The sequence below is a fragment of the Anabrus simplex genome, chromosome 2 (genome assembly GCF_040414725.1).
Source record: "Anabrus simplex isolate iqAnaSimp1 chromosome 2, ASM4041472v1, whole genome shotgun sequence".
In the NCBI taxonomy this organism is placed as follows: domain Eukaryota; kingdom Metazoa; phylum Arthropoda; class Insecta; order Orthoptera; family Tettigoniidae; genus Anabrus; species Anabrus simplex.
In genome coordinates, this window is record NC_090266.1 from 135,476,350 (window position 1) to 135,495,175 (window position 18,826).

Sequence of the window (18,826 nt, forward strand, 5' to 3'; positions counted from 1 at the left end):
AACTGTTTTCCCGATGTCAAAAACACCAGTAGCACTTTGAATATCCTCATTTTGAAGAAATGTATCTTTCAAAAAGTTAATCCCACTTGCCATAATAAATTCCTTGTCGTTCATGGAATTCTTATCTAACATGCCTGATAATTGTATTTCACTGAAAACTCCTTAAAGTGTTGTAGAAGAAACAAACTTTTCTTCTATTGGGCCCTTGGTGTTCTGAAGCTGCTGCAATGAATTAATTGCTCTATTTACATGGTTCACATTAAGTAAGTACTGTATAATTTCATTTATTTGTTAACATTAGATTTATTATTATTACTACCATCACCATCATTATTCGTTGTAGTACCAAGTGTCAAATTAATGGAATCGTAATCTAATTGCAGCCACCAGATAAAGTCTCTCATCGTGCATTGGCACTGCTGGTGGCTGCAATTAGCCTATGCAGTGGCCTCCATGGTATGCACTAGCTGGCGTCTTGGTAGGTGTGCTAGGTACCAACTGATGAGCCCAGCCTAGCACACGAGGGCGAAATGCTGGCAACCAGGAATGAGTTAGCTGGAAAATTTATTATGTCCAATAACGGACCATTTATATTGGTATTAGCCTGATGACCGTCGCCTTGGGAGAAGGAGTTGCTCATTGCTCTACATAGTTATAAATTCCTGTAATTGTTTTACAGGTGGCGCCCAGTCTTGGTATTTATACTTATTTCACTCACCGTTTATTCATTTCATATTTTTATTTATTTTAGTAGTTACAAGTATACCACTATGTTGTTTTATATTGTTATATCTCCAAGTTTCTCTACTTATTACGCAGCTGATGATGGTGCGTAAATGAGTGCCGAAACTAGTTCTGCAATAAAATATATGTTGTAAAAATCATCTAACAACAGTGTATTTGTATTGAACAAGGAGGAACCTTAAAGATTGTTATTTCAATTGTCATAATGACCACTTATGGCCTTCCTAGGTATAATGAACAATATCGGTGTTCCCTTATCATCTACAGATATCATTTTTGGCGTGAATGTACATAACCCTAAAAGATTAAAAGTCACAAAAGCACAAACTTGTGCGTAAAAAAGTACGAGCGTTGAAATACCTCTGGCCATTCTAGTGCCTGGGAGACTTATTACCTCTGATCGAGTAGGGGTATTTCATAATACCAATGTAATGGTCCGTTATTGGACATTATCTCCGGGAATCAGCATCTATATCATAGGGGTATTTCAGTCGCCTTGACAAAGAATACTGCAATGTATTCGAAACGTCGGCAAATTGTACGTGATGTGCAGACAAGTACAACATGGTTCAACCCGGAAATTAAATTAAACACATGTATTGTACTAACGTATGCTACATTAAACTGTAAACTATGCTATATTGTACTGTACTAGAGAGATAAAGACTAATATGAAAAACATGGATTACTGAAGAAAAATGCAAAAGATCGTAAACCATACCAAACAGCATAAACGCTGAGCAAGATAGGTTAAACACGTGGTGATTGGAAACAACAGAGTTGGCACCTAGGTTTTGAAATGACACACTACCAATATAAACTGATATGAATGGCAGCCTGGGATTGGTTAGATGTCTGTGTTTCAGAGCATAACCACAAGACAGAGCCAAAATTGGCCAAAACGTCACTATAGAAGTAAAGCCATGTGGCGTATATATCTGTAAATAAATGGGGCCAGAAGAAGGAAGGTGTTCCCCAGGTTTCATATAAGTTATTTACAGCAACGGTGAAAAATCTTATGAGAAGAATAACAGTATGCCACTGCTGAGAGATCTGAACTACGCAACACTGCCTTCCAGTAACAACCATGGTGCGTGTTTTACACTGTAAGGCAAAGGAAGATCATACTGTAACACCCAATACAATACCAGTATTCTCGAATATTTATTTAGAAAATGTCAGTTTTTTGGATCTGCTCTGAAGTCCCAATAGCAGAAAGTGATCTACTCTTCACAAATTCTTGAATGGCGCATTTCCTCTTAATGCAGCAGGGGATTAATAACACATCTGCTTAATAGTAGCATACGTACAGTTCAATAACTATGCAAGAATACTAAGACAGAAAACAGTAATTTGGACAAAAATTATTGATGATGATGCTTGTTATTTAAAGGGGCCCAACATCTAGGTCATCGGCCCTAAATGGTACGAGGTGGGACGAAATGACACGTGTAGCATAAAACAAAAACAGTTTCTTACTTTCTAGTTTGACCCATGATACATTTTTTCTTGAACAAGCAGCAATTATTATTACTGTACTATTATCATCATTATTATTACTGTATTACTCATCATGAAGATTATGCAGATGACACTGACCTTGACAATAGCAGTTCTGAGAATCGAGTTAATATTAGTTGATGGATTTAATGCATTGGAGCTAAGATTGATTTCAAATTTTTATTAAAATACAGTACCACACGCTTTAATTACAGTACTGTAATAAAATTACTGTATACAGTATTCAGTTCAATAGCAACAAAAAATGTTTCATTATTTCAGACTGCTTTGCGCTTTGTTGAACAAAGCAATGAATCTACACCAGCTGATGTATTGTTCATTAAACGGTGGCGCGACATAGCTTAACGACAGCGCTGCACCATGAAAATTCAGAATAAAATCACTGATTTTAGACAATCAGTGACATTATGTAAACATTTTAATGTTAACATACAGTATGCACCTTTGCTTAACAGAGTTTATGCATTTTTATTTCGACATTTAACTTCCAAAAATATTTACCATGTGTCATCCGAAAAAAATGCATCAACCGAAGTGGCTCCGCCCCCTTTATTTTGGATAATGGGGTTCTAGTGTACATTTAAAAAACACGAGAACGTTTTCATTTTTAAATTGGAATGTGGAAAAACTGAGAAAGTTGACAGTTAAAATTTGAAAAAATAGAGGAAAGTTTGAAAACTTCATGGTTGTTTTATTTTACCTTGTGCCTTGTGCTGGGTGGATTTCATTAAAGCTTGAATATCCGGCTTTATGTTCGTCAAGTTCAGGCGCAAGTCTACTTTGAGGCAAATGTCCAACATATTTCTTTGTTTTGTGAGGAGCTGGACGACAGAACTAAATCCTTTTTCAACTAAATATGTTGACGGGAACAAGATGAGAAGTAGTTCAGTTTTTCCCCACAGTTGTGGATAAATGTCCGTAAGTGTCCATAAGCTTCATCCAGGCTAACTCGTAACCGCTCTACTTGAAAATGATTTTCACCTCACAGTCATACTTCACATCTTGAAACTCCGTCTGCAAAGAGTTATCAAGCTTATCCACTGCTTCAAACGAGAATGGAATCCAATCCAGAATTTGTGACTTGGTCAACACTTCAAATCTTGATTCCATGTCTGTTTTTAACTGGTCAAGGTGATATACAATAATAAAGTTTTATTATGAATCCACCTGTTCAATACATTATAATGTTGTTACATTTCAAATAACTTCATTAGTTAAAAAGTTATATATGGGACATGTTTCGCTCCCTTACAGAGCATCATCAGCCAAATCTGAATCTCAAATAATTGTTATTTACATAAATAAAGACTTAAGAACTATTAGAACATTTTTGACAAACTTAAAACTTATTCTATTAGAAAAATCGTAAAATATAAAATCTTTGTATACGTGGCTTAATTACATGTGCTTAATAGGAAGATACATTAAAATTATGGAAGAGAGAGTACTAAAATATAAAATAAATTATATATATATATATATATATATATATATATATATATATTTATTTATTATGTCCAAAATCCTAGAAAGACGTGAAAATCAATCTTAGGAGTTAAATTTGAGGATTTTCTTGGCAATGAGATCTGGTAAAAAAGTTATTTATCCCTTGTGGATAAGAGTCTATAAAGATTCAAATTTATCGTCAATTTGATGATTGAACTTATAACAGGATAAATGATAAGTTCAATCATCAAATTGACGATGAATTTGAATCTTTATAGACTCTTATCAACAAGGGATAAATAACTTTTTTACCAGATCTCATTGCCAAGAAAATCCTCAAATTTAGCTCCTAAGATTGATTTTCACGTCTTTCTAGGATTTTTTTTCAAAATGGCGCCCGGTAATGACGACGTAGTGTTTTATTCTCCGAGTAAATTAACCGTAAAATGTGACGAAAAGTGCGGAAAATGTCGAAAATTAGTGAAAAATGGAATGTTGTGTGATTCATGTGATCGATGGTGGCATTATAAGTGCGGAAATTGCCCTAGAGACGTAAAAACTAATGAAAATGTTGACTGGATTTGTGAGCAGTGTGTTCGGAATGTTGTTGTTGGGGACGGCGTTGACGAAGCACCGAAAACAGTCGATGAGGAATATAAAAGTGCATTAGAAATTATAAACATTCTAAAAAAAAGCAATGAGACTCTTAAAGTTGAAAATCAAGAATTAAAAGAAAGACTGCGATCGCTAGAATTTGGGACTGACCATTTTTCGAGTGATATACCGGTACAAGTAACAAACTCGAGCACGTGGTGTCAAGTAGTTCGTGGATGGCCGGCTAAGAAGAAATCTACAACTGAATTTCCGGAAATAAACATTAGAAATAGGTTTTCTGCCCTAAATAATTTAATCCTGGAAGAAAGTGATCGCGCGCGTGAAACCAAATCATCGCGATCCGTTGCCGTGCCGAGTTTAAAATTTAGGCCTAGAATTCAGATTCAAGACCCAGTTAGGCCTAAATCAGCGAAGGTAGCTGTGTTTGGTGATAGCCAAGGAAGGGGAATTGCGGGAGTGATTAACGACGAGAATATAGCAGCAACCGGAGAAATATATCCAGGAGCTTCTATCAGCAGTGTTGTGGAAAACGTAGAAGGTTGAAACTAGGAACTTCGGGAGCGGCGATGCAGTGCTTATCATCGGTGGGACGAACGACGTAGCTCGCGACGACGCCAAGAATGTAAGATCACAACTTAAACATACACTAGGGAAGCTGACCCACACTAACGTTTTTGTAGTGAACGTGCCCCACAGGCATGATTTGAGTAGAGACTCATGTGTGAACATTGAAGTGGACAAGGTCAATACAGATATTGTTAAAATTTGTAAACATTTTCGGAATACTCAGGTTATTGAATGCAGCAGTTTTGAGAGATACTGTTATACAAAACATGGCCTCCATCTAAACAATTCAGGTAAACGAAAGATAGCAAATATTGTTCTAGATTTTATTAATCTTAAGATATGTACTGTAAAACAGGCAACTCCCTTGAGTTATAATACTGACCAGGAAAACTAGTAGAAAGAGCCAGCTGTACTTCAAGCTGGCTCAGTCAACTAGAAAATGAAACTCAGGATAGTAAGGAATTTCAAGTTACCCAATTGCAACAGTCAAGTTTTAGGGAGGAAGGGGGTCTGAGATTGCTCTTGGTAAACTGTCAAAGTGTAGTAAATAAACAATTAAAATTCGGTACATTGATGGAATCTTATGAGACTGATGTGGTGATAGGAGTGGAATCGTGGTTGAAAGAAGGGGTGGGTAATAGAGAAGTATTTCCAGAAGGGTACACAGTCTATCGTAGAGACCGAGGAGTTAAAAAGGGAGGGGGGGGGGGGGGTGTTTATTCTGGTGAAGGAAACTTACTGTTCACATGAATGGTTTACCGATGAAAGGGATGAAATATTAGGGATAAAATTAGTTTGTGATAATATGAAGGAGGTGGGAATTATAGGAACATACAGGCCTGGAAGAGAGGAAAGAGACATGGAAATCTTTGAAAAAATAATAGATTATACTCATAAAAACAATAATAATGATATGGTAATAATTGGGCGAGATCTAAATTTGCCTGAAGTTGAATGGAAAGGAGCTGCAAGTGAAGCCCATGAACAGAAACTGGCAAATAAGTTAATTTGGGAGGGAGGATTTACAGAAGTAGTACAAGAACCGACTCGTCTCAATAACTTACTAGATGTATTCTTGGTTAAACCATGGGAAATTGTTGATAAAACTGAGGTAATTGAAGGAATAGGAGACCATAAGGCTGTAATAATGGATGTAGGACTCGTACCAAAAAGGCTTAATAAGAGGGTTACACAAGACAAGAAATTGTACAGAAAAACTAAAGTTGATGAATTTGGGACTTACCTTAAATCACTATTCAGTTGTTGGATAAGTGAAGGGAGTAACGTGGATACACTTTGGGCTAAATTTAAAGGAATTATTTGGGAAGGAGAGAAGAGATTTGTACCTGTTAAGAAGGGTAAAATGACCTCAGACCCTGTTTATTATAGAAGGGAAATAAGAAAATTAAAAAGAAAATGTAGAATAGTAAACAGGAAAATCAAAGAGGGTAGGGAGAGTAGAGAAACTAGAAAACAGCTAATGAGAGAACTGAATAGAGTGAAAAAGGAAGCAAAAGAGAATTATATGAATGGCATACTTCAAGAGGGTAATGACCACAAAGAGAAATGGAAAAAGCTGTATTCATATATCAGGAATCAAAAAGGAAAAGGAGTCCAAATTCCTACAATGGTGGGAGAAGGGGGTGAACATTATTTAACAGATACTGAGAAAGCAAACCTATTTAGTAGGGAATTTAGAGATTCAGTAGATGATTGTCAAGAGTTGGAAACCGAAACAGAAGATAGAGAGGGAGAGAGACAGAGGGAAACAAGAAGCTTCTCATTCACAAACGAAGATATTTTCAGAGAAATCCAACTGCTTCAGCAAGGAAAAGCTGCAGGAAGTGATCAAATTACTGGGGAGGTGTTAAAGACTATGGGGTGGTACATAGTGCCTTATTTAAAATTTCTCTTTGACTATGTCATAAATAATAGTGTAATACCAAAGGAATGGAAGGAATCTATAATAATACCAATTTATAAAGGAAAGGGTGATAAAAGGAAACCAGAGAACTACAGACCAATCAGCCTGACCAGTATAGTTTGTAAAATTCTGGAGAGTTTAATATCGAAGTACATCAGAGGGATATGTGATGATAAAAATTGGTTCATGAGGAGCCAGTATGGATTTAGAAAGAAATTTTCTTGTGAGGCACAACTGGTGGGATTTCAGCAGGACATATCAGATCAATTGGATTCAGGAGGTCAGTTAGATTGCATAGCCATATATCTTTCCAAAGCCTTTGATAGAGTGGAACATGGAATATTATTAAAGAAATTGGAGGGAATAGGATTGGACGTAAGGGTTACACGTTGGATAAAAACATTTCTAAATTCAAGGGTTCAGAAAGTCAAAGTAGGAAATAATGTATCTCAGGAAGAGAAAGTTTGGAAGGGAATTGCACAGGGTAGTATACTATTGTATACCAATCTTAAACATCGCGTCTACGGAAGAAAACATGTTCCATTAACATTTTTAATAACTTTAATATCTGTAGCTGCCAATAGATCTTCAGATAAACAACAGCATTACCTAATTTGCAGTGGATCATTATAATACTAATTACCTATACATCTTATATTTTTATGGATCCACTTTGTTGGAACAATATATATACAAATCCATTTATGCCAAATCAGTGTATATGCTGTACTGCACACTAACAGCATCAATGTAATGAGTTTTTATACTAGACATGTGTGGCATACATACCATTGTTTTTGATTATATGCCCATTTTAACAATATTTTAATGTCCACATTAGCATATATTTTATTCAACTTTAACCTCACACTAAGTTCCAATCAGAATGTAATGACTTTACAAAATGAATTTAGCTTCTAGTATGTATAAAAGCAAGATGTTGCACTGACACTTAAATCAAAAATGTTCAAGCCTGTGTTCTGTAATATCATGTGACTAATCAACAGCCAATTCTGTAAATATTTGAACTTGTCACTGTTGAGTTACACAAACATATCTGTGTTCCATACTATATAATTTAAATTTGGGTAGTAGCAGTAAGGTAATATATGTCTTTATGAACAATGCACACTAGTCATGTACTAGACATACCAAACATTAATGATCAGCCTAAACTAGTCTAACTTTTACCACTATACGTGATGTTTTTATGAACAATTTACAATGCATGTCAACTGAGGATGACCCCATAGGGGTCGAAACTAGTCTTGAATATTTGTAATGTAAAATAAATTCGTATTGATAAGGTGGAGAATTGTATATATATTGTTTTTATGTAAAGTAATATCCATCAATACGGAAATGAAACTTATAAACAATAGTGGAAAAGCCAACCAGGCAAGAAGAATAGCACACAGATATCAAAATCTGAAGATTAAGATCACAAATATTGTCAAAAACATCACTTTCTTAAAACAATGCCTACTTAATAATCTAACTCCTAAATTTCTTAGGAAATATAATAATAAACATAGAAGCACATATCAAACCCAAAATACCCAAAACAAAACCAATCGAATATGGCTGAAAGAAGAAATTAAATTCATGTATAGGAAAAAACAACACCTAAACACACAAATGTATGAAGCGCACCTTAAAGCCTCACATGAGCTACCACACACATACTGGAGCAATTTCCAACAAATAACTAACGAAAAGATAGAAAACATAGCCATACAGAAGCAGAATACCTTAAACAAGAAACTTAACGCACTCAAGACATCACTAAACCAAACCAACCATATACAACATAGACAACATATTACTGTTTCTACTGATAACAACCAACATATTTTCCATCCCCCACTCCAAAACCTAACTAACACAACATTCAATGAAAAAGAAACAATTATACTGAGCAAGGGACCAAAACATAACTGGAAAAACAATTCAGTATTTGAAAACATAGCCACCATTATTACTGAAACAGAAGATGCCCTAAATAAAATACCCCAAGAAAAACAAAATGAAATTAGATATGAAATCAAAAAAACACTACCACAATATATTGATAAGATCACTCAAAAACCTCAGAATCAAGATATCACAAACCAAACACAAATTAAGGTACTTAAAAATAAAATACAGCAAAATAACCTAATAGTAACAAAGGCAGATAAAGGAAACACTACAGTTATTATGGATAAAGAGGAATATATAACAAAAACAAAAACCTGCTTTCAAGATGAAACCTTTCAAATTAAGACTAAAGATCCCACTAACAGTATCCAGAAAAACTTAAAAATCCTCCTAAAAAACACCAATTTTCTTATGAACGAACAGGAAACTGCAAAATTAACCACTATGAATCCAGGGATACCTACAGCTAAAGCTTATCCTAAGATCCATAAAAACAACATTCCTATGAGACCCATAATAAATTATAGACCAAGCCCTATTTATAAATTATCCAAATACATACAAAAATTCCTCAAAAAACATTATGTTTTTCAAGCAAACAAAACCATAAAAAACTCAATAGATTTCTGCAACATTACTAAGAATATTAGAATAGAACATTTTTACAAGCTAGCTACATATGATATAACAAACATGTATCCTAATATACCCACACAAAAAACTATCACTATCATAGAATCCAACCTTTATAACCACAGTAAGCTAAGCAAATTGGAAATAGATGAATTTATTAAACTTCTACAATTTGCTATCAATAACAACTATTTCAAGTTCCATGACACTATTTATCAACAAAAAGGATTACCTATGGGATCACCAATATCAGGCATAATAGCTGATATATATATGGATCACTTAGAACATCAAGAAATTAAAAAAATAGAAAATATAATCTATTGGTGCAGGTTTGTCGATGATGCATTTATAATCATGGACAACAGACATACTAATGAAAACATAATCCTAGAACAACTAAATAAAATAGATCCCCACATTAAATTTACCATGGACACTGAACACAACAACACCATAAACTACCTAGATATATCCATAACCAGACATAACAACCACCTAACATACAATATATATAGGAAATCTACCCATACATCAAATACAATAAAGATAGACTCCACCCACCCACATGCCCATAAAAGAGCTGCATACTATAGTATGATTCATAGAGCATACAACATTCCACTTTCAAAAGAAAATCTAAATAAAGAACTAAACACAATCCATGAAATAGCAAAACAAAATGGATACAAAAGAGAAATGATAAACCGGATCATCAATAAAGTCAAAAATCAACCTAAAACCAAGCTAACTAGAATCACTAAAAATAAAAAAGAATATGCACTGTTTACTTATAACAATAACCATATACATCCCATAACAAACATCTTCAAAAAACAAGGCCTAAAAATAGCATATAAAACGGCACGCAACAACACCAACATACTATACAATTCCAAATTAGTTAATAACACGAATAAATACAATCATTCAGGAGTCTATCGCCTAAAATGTAACGACTGCCAAGCCAGCTATATAGGACTTACCGGTAGAAGTTTTTTAATACGATATAATGAACATGTAAACGCCGTCAAGCACAGACATTTTTCGGCTATGGGTCAGCATATTGACGATCAAAAACATAATTTCACAGACATTAAGAACGACATGCAAATCCTTAACATGAACCCAAAAAGTCCCTTACTCAGTATAATAGAAGAATTTTACATAAATTTAGACAAATATGTGAATCCAAACTCCAACCTAAATGAAAGTATAGACAGAAATAACATCCTTTTTCATGCAGTAATTCCCTTATTAAAAGATTTCTATATCAAAAGAATAAACAAGCAAAAATCGATATGTTCAAATCAACCGCCTCAAAACCCTCCCCCCTCCAACCCCACTCCTATTACTAACACTCCACCTATCCCCCCAAACCTCCCCTCCACCGCCGCTAACTACAATCTCAGAGCTACGCGCACCAGATCCCAACAGGCAGCTACTAAGAACGCACGGCTCCAGCACTTTACGTAAGTAAACGACATACGTTTCACTATCACACTTTCTATCCACAACATTATCACACTTTTATTTCTATTTCCAGACACTCCACCTTGGTTGCTCATTACATACAAGCTTCCAGAACTAACCAACGTGCACCAAGACGCATAACTTTCATCATATTTGACTAATGCTACCAATCTTAAACATCGCGTCTACGGAAGAAAACATGTTCCATTAACATTTTTAATAACTTTAATATCTGTAGCTGCCAATAGATCTTCAGATAAACAACAGCATTACCTAATTTGCAGTGGATCATTATAATACTAATTACCTATACATCTTATATTTTTATGGATCCACTTTGTTGGAACAATATATATACAAATCCATTTATGCCAAATCAGTGTATATGCTGTACTGCACACTAACAGCATCAATGTAATGAGTTTTTATACTAGACATGTGTGGCATACATACCATTGTTTTTGATTATATGCCCATTTTAACAATATTTTAATGTCCACATTAGCATATATTTTATTCAACTTTAACCTCACACTAAGTTCCAATCAGAATGTAATGACTTTACAAAATGAATTTAGCTTCTAGTATGTATAAAAGCAAGATGTTGCACTGACACTTAAATCAAAAATGTTCAAGCCTGTGTTCTGTAATATCATGTGACTAATCAACAGCCAATTCTGTAAATATTTGAACTTGTCACTGTTGAGTTACACAAACATATCTGTGTTCCATACTATATAATTTAAATTTGGGTAGTAGCAGTAAGGTAATATATGTCTTTATGAACAATGCACACTAGTCATGTACTAGACATACCAAACATTAATGATCAGCCTAAACTAGTCTAACTTTTACCACTATACGTGATGTTTTTATGAACAATTTACAATGCATGTCAACTGAGGATGACCCCATAGGGGTCGAAACTAGTCTTGAATATTTGTAATGTAAAATAAATTCGTATTGATAAGGTGGAGAATTGTATATATATTGTTTTTATGCAGGGTAGTATAATCGGTCCGTTACTTTTCTTAATATACGCAAATGATTTAGGGAACAATATAACATCAAAAATAAGATTGTACGCAGATGACATAATTGTTTATAGAGAAATAAACAACAATGAGGATTGTTCAGAATTACAAAGGGACCTTGAAAGTATCCAACAATGGGTTGAAGAAAATAATATGAAGGTTAATGGAGGCAAATCAACTGTTACAACTTTTACAAACAGGAGCTTTAAAACTGAATTTGAATATACTTTGGATGAGGTAGTTATCCCAAAAGATGGCAAGTGCAAATACTTAGGTGTGAGATTTGAAAGTAATTTGCACTGGAAGGGTCATATTGATGACATTGTTGGGAAAGCATACAGATCATTACATGTCATAATGAGGCTACTTAAAGGATGCAACAAAGAATTAAAAGAAAAAAGTTACTTAAGTATGGTTCGTCCATTATTGGAATATGCAAACAGTGTTTGGGATCCTCACCAAGAATACCTAATAAAAGAAATAGATAGTGTGCACAGAGGAAAGCAGCAAGATTTGTAACAGGGGATTTCAGGAGAAAGAGTAGTGTATCAGAAATGTTAAAGAAACTAGGGTGGGAAACTTTAAGTAAGAGAAGGGAGAAAACTAGACTTACAGGATTATATAGATCCTATACAGGAGAAGAAGCATGGGGAGATATCCGTGAGAGGCTTCAGTTGGAAAATAATTATATCGGCAGGACTGACCACAAATATAAAATTAGAAGGAATTTTAGCAGAAGCGATTGGGGTAAATTTTCATTCATTGGGAAGGGTGTGAAGGAGTGGAACAGTTTACCAGGGGTAGTGTTTGATCCTTTTCCAAAATCTGTACAGATATTCAAGAAGAGAATAAACAGCAACAGAGAAAATAAATGAAGTGTTAGAGGGCATTCGACCGGTGCAGGTTATTGTAAATAAAAAAATGTGTGTGAATAAATTAATTCCATCCCCTGGTCTAAGGAGTTTGGACAGCCAAAGTAGGGGACTGCCTGTAGGGGTGAAGTACAGTGGGGACTTCGAGGGCCCTGGGACCGCTACGGTAGCTGTGAAGGCCCTTCAGGAACTCTGAAAAGTGGTGGCAAAAGGGGCTCTGGTTAAGACGCAGCAGGTCGTTATGCTACTTAGGATCCAGAACGGGTAAAAAAAAAAGTAAATAAATAAATGCAATGTAAATATTAATGTTATACCAGTTTTATAGTATCATTTGAAGCAATTCCACATATTGTATATCAGTTGACTATATTTGTAAGTAGTACAGGAGATATTATAATTAGAATTTTGTAAACAATATAAATTTATTAAGGATGAGCTATGTGTTTAATAGAAAACATTGTTAGCGTAAATTGTATAATATTGTATTATAGGAAAAATTTTCTTCTCTTGTTAATTTAATATTTAGTGCTTGACAATAATGTATTTTAGTGTACCATTTGCCACCGAGGTAGACACCTCATTTGCAAATAAAGAGATTTTGATTTGATTTGATATATATATATATATTATATATTTTATATTTTAGTACTCTCTCTTCCATAATTTTAATGTATCTTCCTATTAAGCACATGTAATTAAGCCACGTATACAAAGATTTTATATTTTACGATTTTTCTAATAGAATAAGTTTTAAGTTTGTCAAAAATGTTCTAATAGTTCTTAAGTCTTTATTTATGTAAATAACAATTATTTGAGATTCAGATTTGGCTGATGATGCTCTGTAAGGGAGCGAAACATGTCCCATATATAACTTTTTAACTAATGAAGTTATTTTAAATGTAACAACATTATAATGTATTGAACAGGTGGATTCATAATAAAACTTTATTATTGTATATCAACAGATTTCAATACGGATTAAAACATGAAATTAGTCACTTGCAATGGTCAAGGTGATACGTAAAAATTAGAATTTTGTCTTCTGGGAGTTCAGGAGTCTCGTTATCTGACACTGAACACTTGAATCTGAATCAGCTCTTTGCCAATATTCACCTTGTGAATATCAAACTTGGCGATGAATGATGAAATAATTTCTTTGACCCTTGATAAGGTTCATCTTGTTTCCTTGAAGCCTTATACTGACTTTGTTCATTTTTTTCAAAAATATGTTTAAGGTACGCAAGTTCCAACTTGCGTTGCTTCAAATTCTCACTTAAAACAGGATCAGACATGTCGAGAAACTCGGTAACTGTGTCAAATAATTTGAAGAAACTGCGCAAACAGTTTCTTTTGGAAAGCCATCTCGCGGCCGTATGTAGAAGCAAGCATTTGAATTTTCATCATTTTTATGGCAAAGTTGTCGGAACAGATGGTCATTGAGGGAATTAGCCTGGATATTGTTAACACCAGTAACAACTAGTTGTAGGGTTTCATGCAGGACACCACTCAATTTTTTTGTAGCTAAGTGTTGACGATGAATAGTGATGACCTCTGGCACTTCTTTCTTAAGGTGGGCTAGAAACAACGCATGACGACCTGACATGGCAGGAGCACCGTCTGTTGCGCTAGTGCTCACGTTTGTTAGGGGAATCTCTTTTTCCTCAAAATAATCTTGCACCACTTTAAAAATCAATGATCCCTTCGTATCAGTGTTCTAGCAAACAACATTTTCTCGGTAATTTCCTTTTGTTCATTGATAAACCTCACATAAGCTGTCAAAATTGCTTTGTTATCAAACACAATTGATTCATCAATCTGCAATGCAAATTTACTTTTCTTCAACAAATTGGCGAGTTTGGATTCAACGTCCGTGGCCATTTCGTCAATTTGCCTGGAAACAGTATTGTTGCTCAAAGGAAGTGATTGACTTATTACTAGGGCCCTCGTCTAGCAAGATTTCAACAAATTTTTTTCGGTAGCCGGTAAAACAAGAGTTTTGCCAATTGTTTGAGGTTTACCACATTTAGCAATCAATAAAGACACCTCGTAAGAAGCAAGAAAACCTTTGTCAAGATCGGTTGCTCGTTTTTTAAATAATTTACTCACATTAGGCCGTTTATCAGTTTTAGCTTTGTTGCGAGCGCAGATTCACAACACGTTCATCCGTGGGATATTATGGAGCGAGCGCATCGAACGGGGTTCGATCCATGACCTCCCAGTCAGAATCCCTAATAATCATGAGTAGTTTAAGTATAACATATAAAGAGAAGATAAAGAAGAAACAGTGGAAGTGAGTGATTAAGTGTAAATCAAACATCAATGCAGTGATTAAGTGCAGAATCACATTTATAATTAAAAGCATTCTTAAAGCTAGTTTCAACTTGGAACATTCAGTGAGTCAGGGAGTGAACCAATCTTGAGCAATCAGAATATGTCAGGGAATGTAGTAAACAGACCAGAAGATCATAGTTTGAGGCTCAAACTAGGTGGACCAGTGGTAAACAAGCATGTTTTTGGTCACGTAGGAAGGTGCCCTGTGAACTAAGAACGCACTTAGTGGTGCAACTATTCCTTCTAGAAAGATTCTGTGAAAGGTCACCAGTCACATGTATGTACAGCGGACGGGTGGGATCATGCATGAGGTAACCAATGGAAAGGTAACAAATCAGTGACCGAGCTCGATAGCTGTCAGTCGCTTGAGAGCGGCCAGTATCCAGTATTTGGGACATAGTGGGTTCGAACCCCACTGTCGGCAGCCCTAAAGATGGTTTTCTGTGGTTTTTCATTTTCACACCAGACAAATGCTGGGGCTGTGGCCTTACCGCTTCTTTCCCACTCCTAGCCCTTTCCTACCCCATCGTCGCCAGAAGACCCACCTGTGTCGGCGCGACGTAAAGCAACTTGTAAAAAAATATCAGTGATGTTAGAGAACATTGAAGTAGGGGATAACTTGTTCTAGAAATTTGGAGATGTGATAAAAGGGAGTGACAAGAGAGACTCGGGGTCATTCTGGTCAGTCTGGTCATTCTAGTCACTTGGAAAGGAGCGGTCTCTCGGGAAGGAACAGTCACTAGGCCACTTGGCGAGCTGTCACTTGGTAGAAAATAGTCAGTGAAGATAGCAGAACGAGTTAGATCACGCAGCAGTAGAACTGTTAAGCTGAGTCCCACAGGGTAAAGCAAAAGGACAGTACGTACAGAACTCGTTAGGGAAGATTCAGAGGAACCCTACAGCAAGGATTCAAGAAAGAAGCAGTAAGAAAGAAGCCTCAAAACCCGAGATAAATATCAACTAGTTAAGAGACTTTAAAGACTGAAGAGAATTTTTAAGTGTTGTATAGTGAAACGTATAGGTGTATGTATTTTTCTAAAGAAGACAAAGACAGACAGACAAACTGATTATTTAAAATCAATTTTGAGAGGAGAACAATCGATTTAGAATAAAGTAGACTAAAAATTTCATGGTGTCAGAAAGTGTTGTTAATCAACACCAATCTGATATTTGAACCCTAGTGCCCAGCCTGTCCATTCCCTAGGATACGACAGCTCTGAGGTGTTGAAAATAACTAAGTTCTTTACCCACTTTTAAATTTAAACCACTTTATCACTGCGTACTCTTGATAAATGAGCTTTCATTCGCAAAGGTTTCATGGCTTCATTACTAGTAAATATTTTATCGCACAAAAGACAATGTGGAAACTGCACGTTTTGTGGTGACGCGTTAAAACCAAATTTTAAATACTCAGCTGAGTATTGACGACAATTCTTTTTTTGAATCCATTGTGCATGAACTTCTACACTTCAAAACTAATGCACAAAAACTGATGGTGAGGCACACAAGGGCTATATAATTCTGAAGACGAATGCACGCCAACGGCAAGTGTGTTGTGATGGCAGGAGGGAGAGGGGGTTGAGTCACCAGTCGGCCGCGCAGAGCAACAACAGGTGGGGACTGTGGAGAGGGGTGAGCGCAGTGAACTAGCCAGCTGAGAACAGCCAGTGACTCGTGCTACCCAGCAACTTATATTGTACAGTACTGGTTTAATTTTTCCCCCTTTGAATACTCAACGCCCCCCCCTGATAACCCAAATCATCCACTTGGGGGCAATTGCCCCCCAGGTTGGGAACCACTGATCTAAGAGAACAACCGTCATAGTTACTCGGTTCAGCAAGAGCTGGACAAGAGATATCAAAGTGGGCAAAGTAGGATGTAATAGGTAACCTTTTTTTCAAAAATGGATGTGTTCCGCTTTACAGCAGAAGAATCACTATTTACTACTGAGCAATGATGCTGTACTTACTCAGATCAAATTTTGGTACAGGAGTTACATTTATTAAAAAAATTTGCTGGAACTTGTATAAATATGACAGACACATTTCAATCAACTACTACAGATTAACGATCAATGGAGTGGTATATTAAGGAAACACTTCTACGAAGGGACAATTCATAATAAAGCAAGCTGGGTGCCATTATCGACAGCATACACTAAGGTCTTTAAAAGCTGCTAAAAAATTTGAATGGAATAGTAAAAATGCTCACCTGGAAAGTTCAACATCAGCAGTGTTATACATGTTGATATTGTTGAACATCAACATGATATCTCGTAAAAATTCATTATTAGATTTGTATTGGCGAGAGGCCAGCTTGGCTCTCACGGCTGTTAAGTCCATGGGTCTCCTGACACGTGAATAGTAACCTGGAGCCTAAAATATGGACAATGTACATCTATTAATATAATCAATAACTGTAACTTAAAGGCTTTTCAGTCTGCCAAATACACAAGTTAAATATAAATATTGCACTATAACATACCTGCAAAAAAAAAAACAAAATAAATAAATAATTTTAGAACATTTATGTTTACTTCTGTTTAATACTTAGGAACTTGAAATATAGAACTTATCTTACCCCACTGAGCCCTGCATATTTGTTGGATTGAAACTACATTGACGGAGCTCGATAGCTGCAGTTGGTTAAGTGTGGCCAGTATCCAGTATTCGGGAGATAGGTTCGACCCCCACTGTCGGCAGCCCTGAAAATGGTTTTCTGTGGTTTTCCATTTTCACACCAGGCAAATGCTGAGGCTGTACCTTAATTAGGGCCTCGGCCGCTTCCTTCCCACTCCTAGCCCTTTCCTGTCCCATCATAGCCATAAGACCTATCTGTGTCGGTGCGACGTAAAGCAAGTAGCATCATCGAAACTAAATTGGGGCTGGGATTATTTTGGAGGAAATATAGTGTCACTTCATATCATGAGAAATTTCTTACCTACAAGACCATTAAAGATTTAAATATACATGAAAATAAATGGCTTTCATACCACGAACTGTGGAACAAGGAATAGATTAAAAACATTTTATTTTATTGGTATCATTGGTCTGTACTCAGTCTGCCTGCTGAGCTGTAACACAGTCTTCTCCTTTCACTTTCTCTTCGATTTCCACATCTGTTTGCTCTTCAGGAGCAATGCTTACAGTATTAGTAATATTACTACTAATTTCACTGAAAAAATGACATTCCTAATCATCATTACTTTCTAAAAGAGGTTCTATATTGGTAAATTTCAGTTCTTTACTGGCAGCCATCTTGTTTACAATCGAATCTCAAAGTCTAGAGATGGTCCACTTCAAACTAACATTACCAAGCACAATATCGATATATATTAGCAAAGAGCATATAACATTGCAAAGAAAGAGTCCCTATAGAAATCACAAATGCAACTCACTCTGCGATCTCTTGAGGAAAAATTGAATTACGAACGGAACAGTTCCGTGGCTCGGGCCCAATAAGTTAATGATGTCCTCCTTTGTCCCTAGAGTGTGATTAGATAGAATCTGATGTAATTTCAAGAACAAAACATCCCATTCTTTGTTTAATAGTGTGCATTTTTTATTCCTTGTTAATGTGTGTTTCTTGGCAGCTTTGTTATAGTGCATAATTTATATTTAACTTGTGTGTTCGACACACTGAAAATCTTTCAAGTTACATTTAAGTGAGTCGACATGGGAAAGTATGGCTTTCTTCTTAACAAAATATCAATAATTTACACAAACTAGCCCAACGTTATACGTAAC

The 18,826-nt window shown here is 35.6% G+C and overlaps 1 protein-coding gene across 2 annotated transcripts in view; it reads right to left on the reverse strand.

Annotated features, from left to right (window-relative positions):
* The window catches only part of Acf (ATP-dependent chromatin assembly factor large subunit), a 711,969-nt gene that overhangs the window by 18,260 nt on the left and 674,883 nt on the right, over positions 1–18,826 (reverse strand). For both annotated transcript variants that reach the window (XR_011017808.1, XM_068226116.1), the window contains one exon: positions 17,292–17,455. Coding sequence is in view for 1 of the 2 variants with exons in the window: in XM_068226116.1 (XP_068082217.1) it covers positions 17,292–17,455 (164 nt within the window). In the remaining variant the exon portion in view is untranslated. The remainder of the gene's footprint in view (positions 1–17,291; positions 17,456–18,826) is intronic.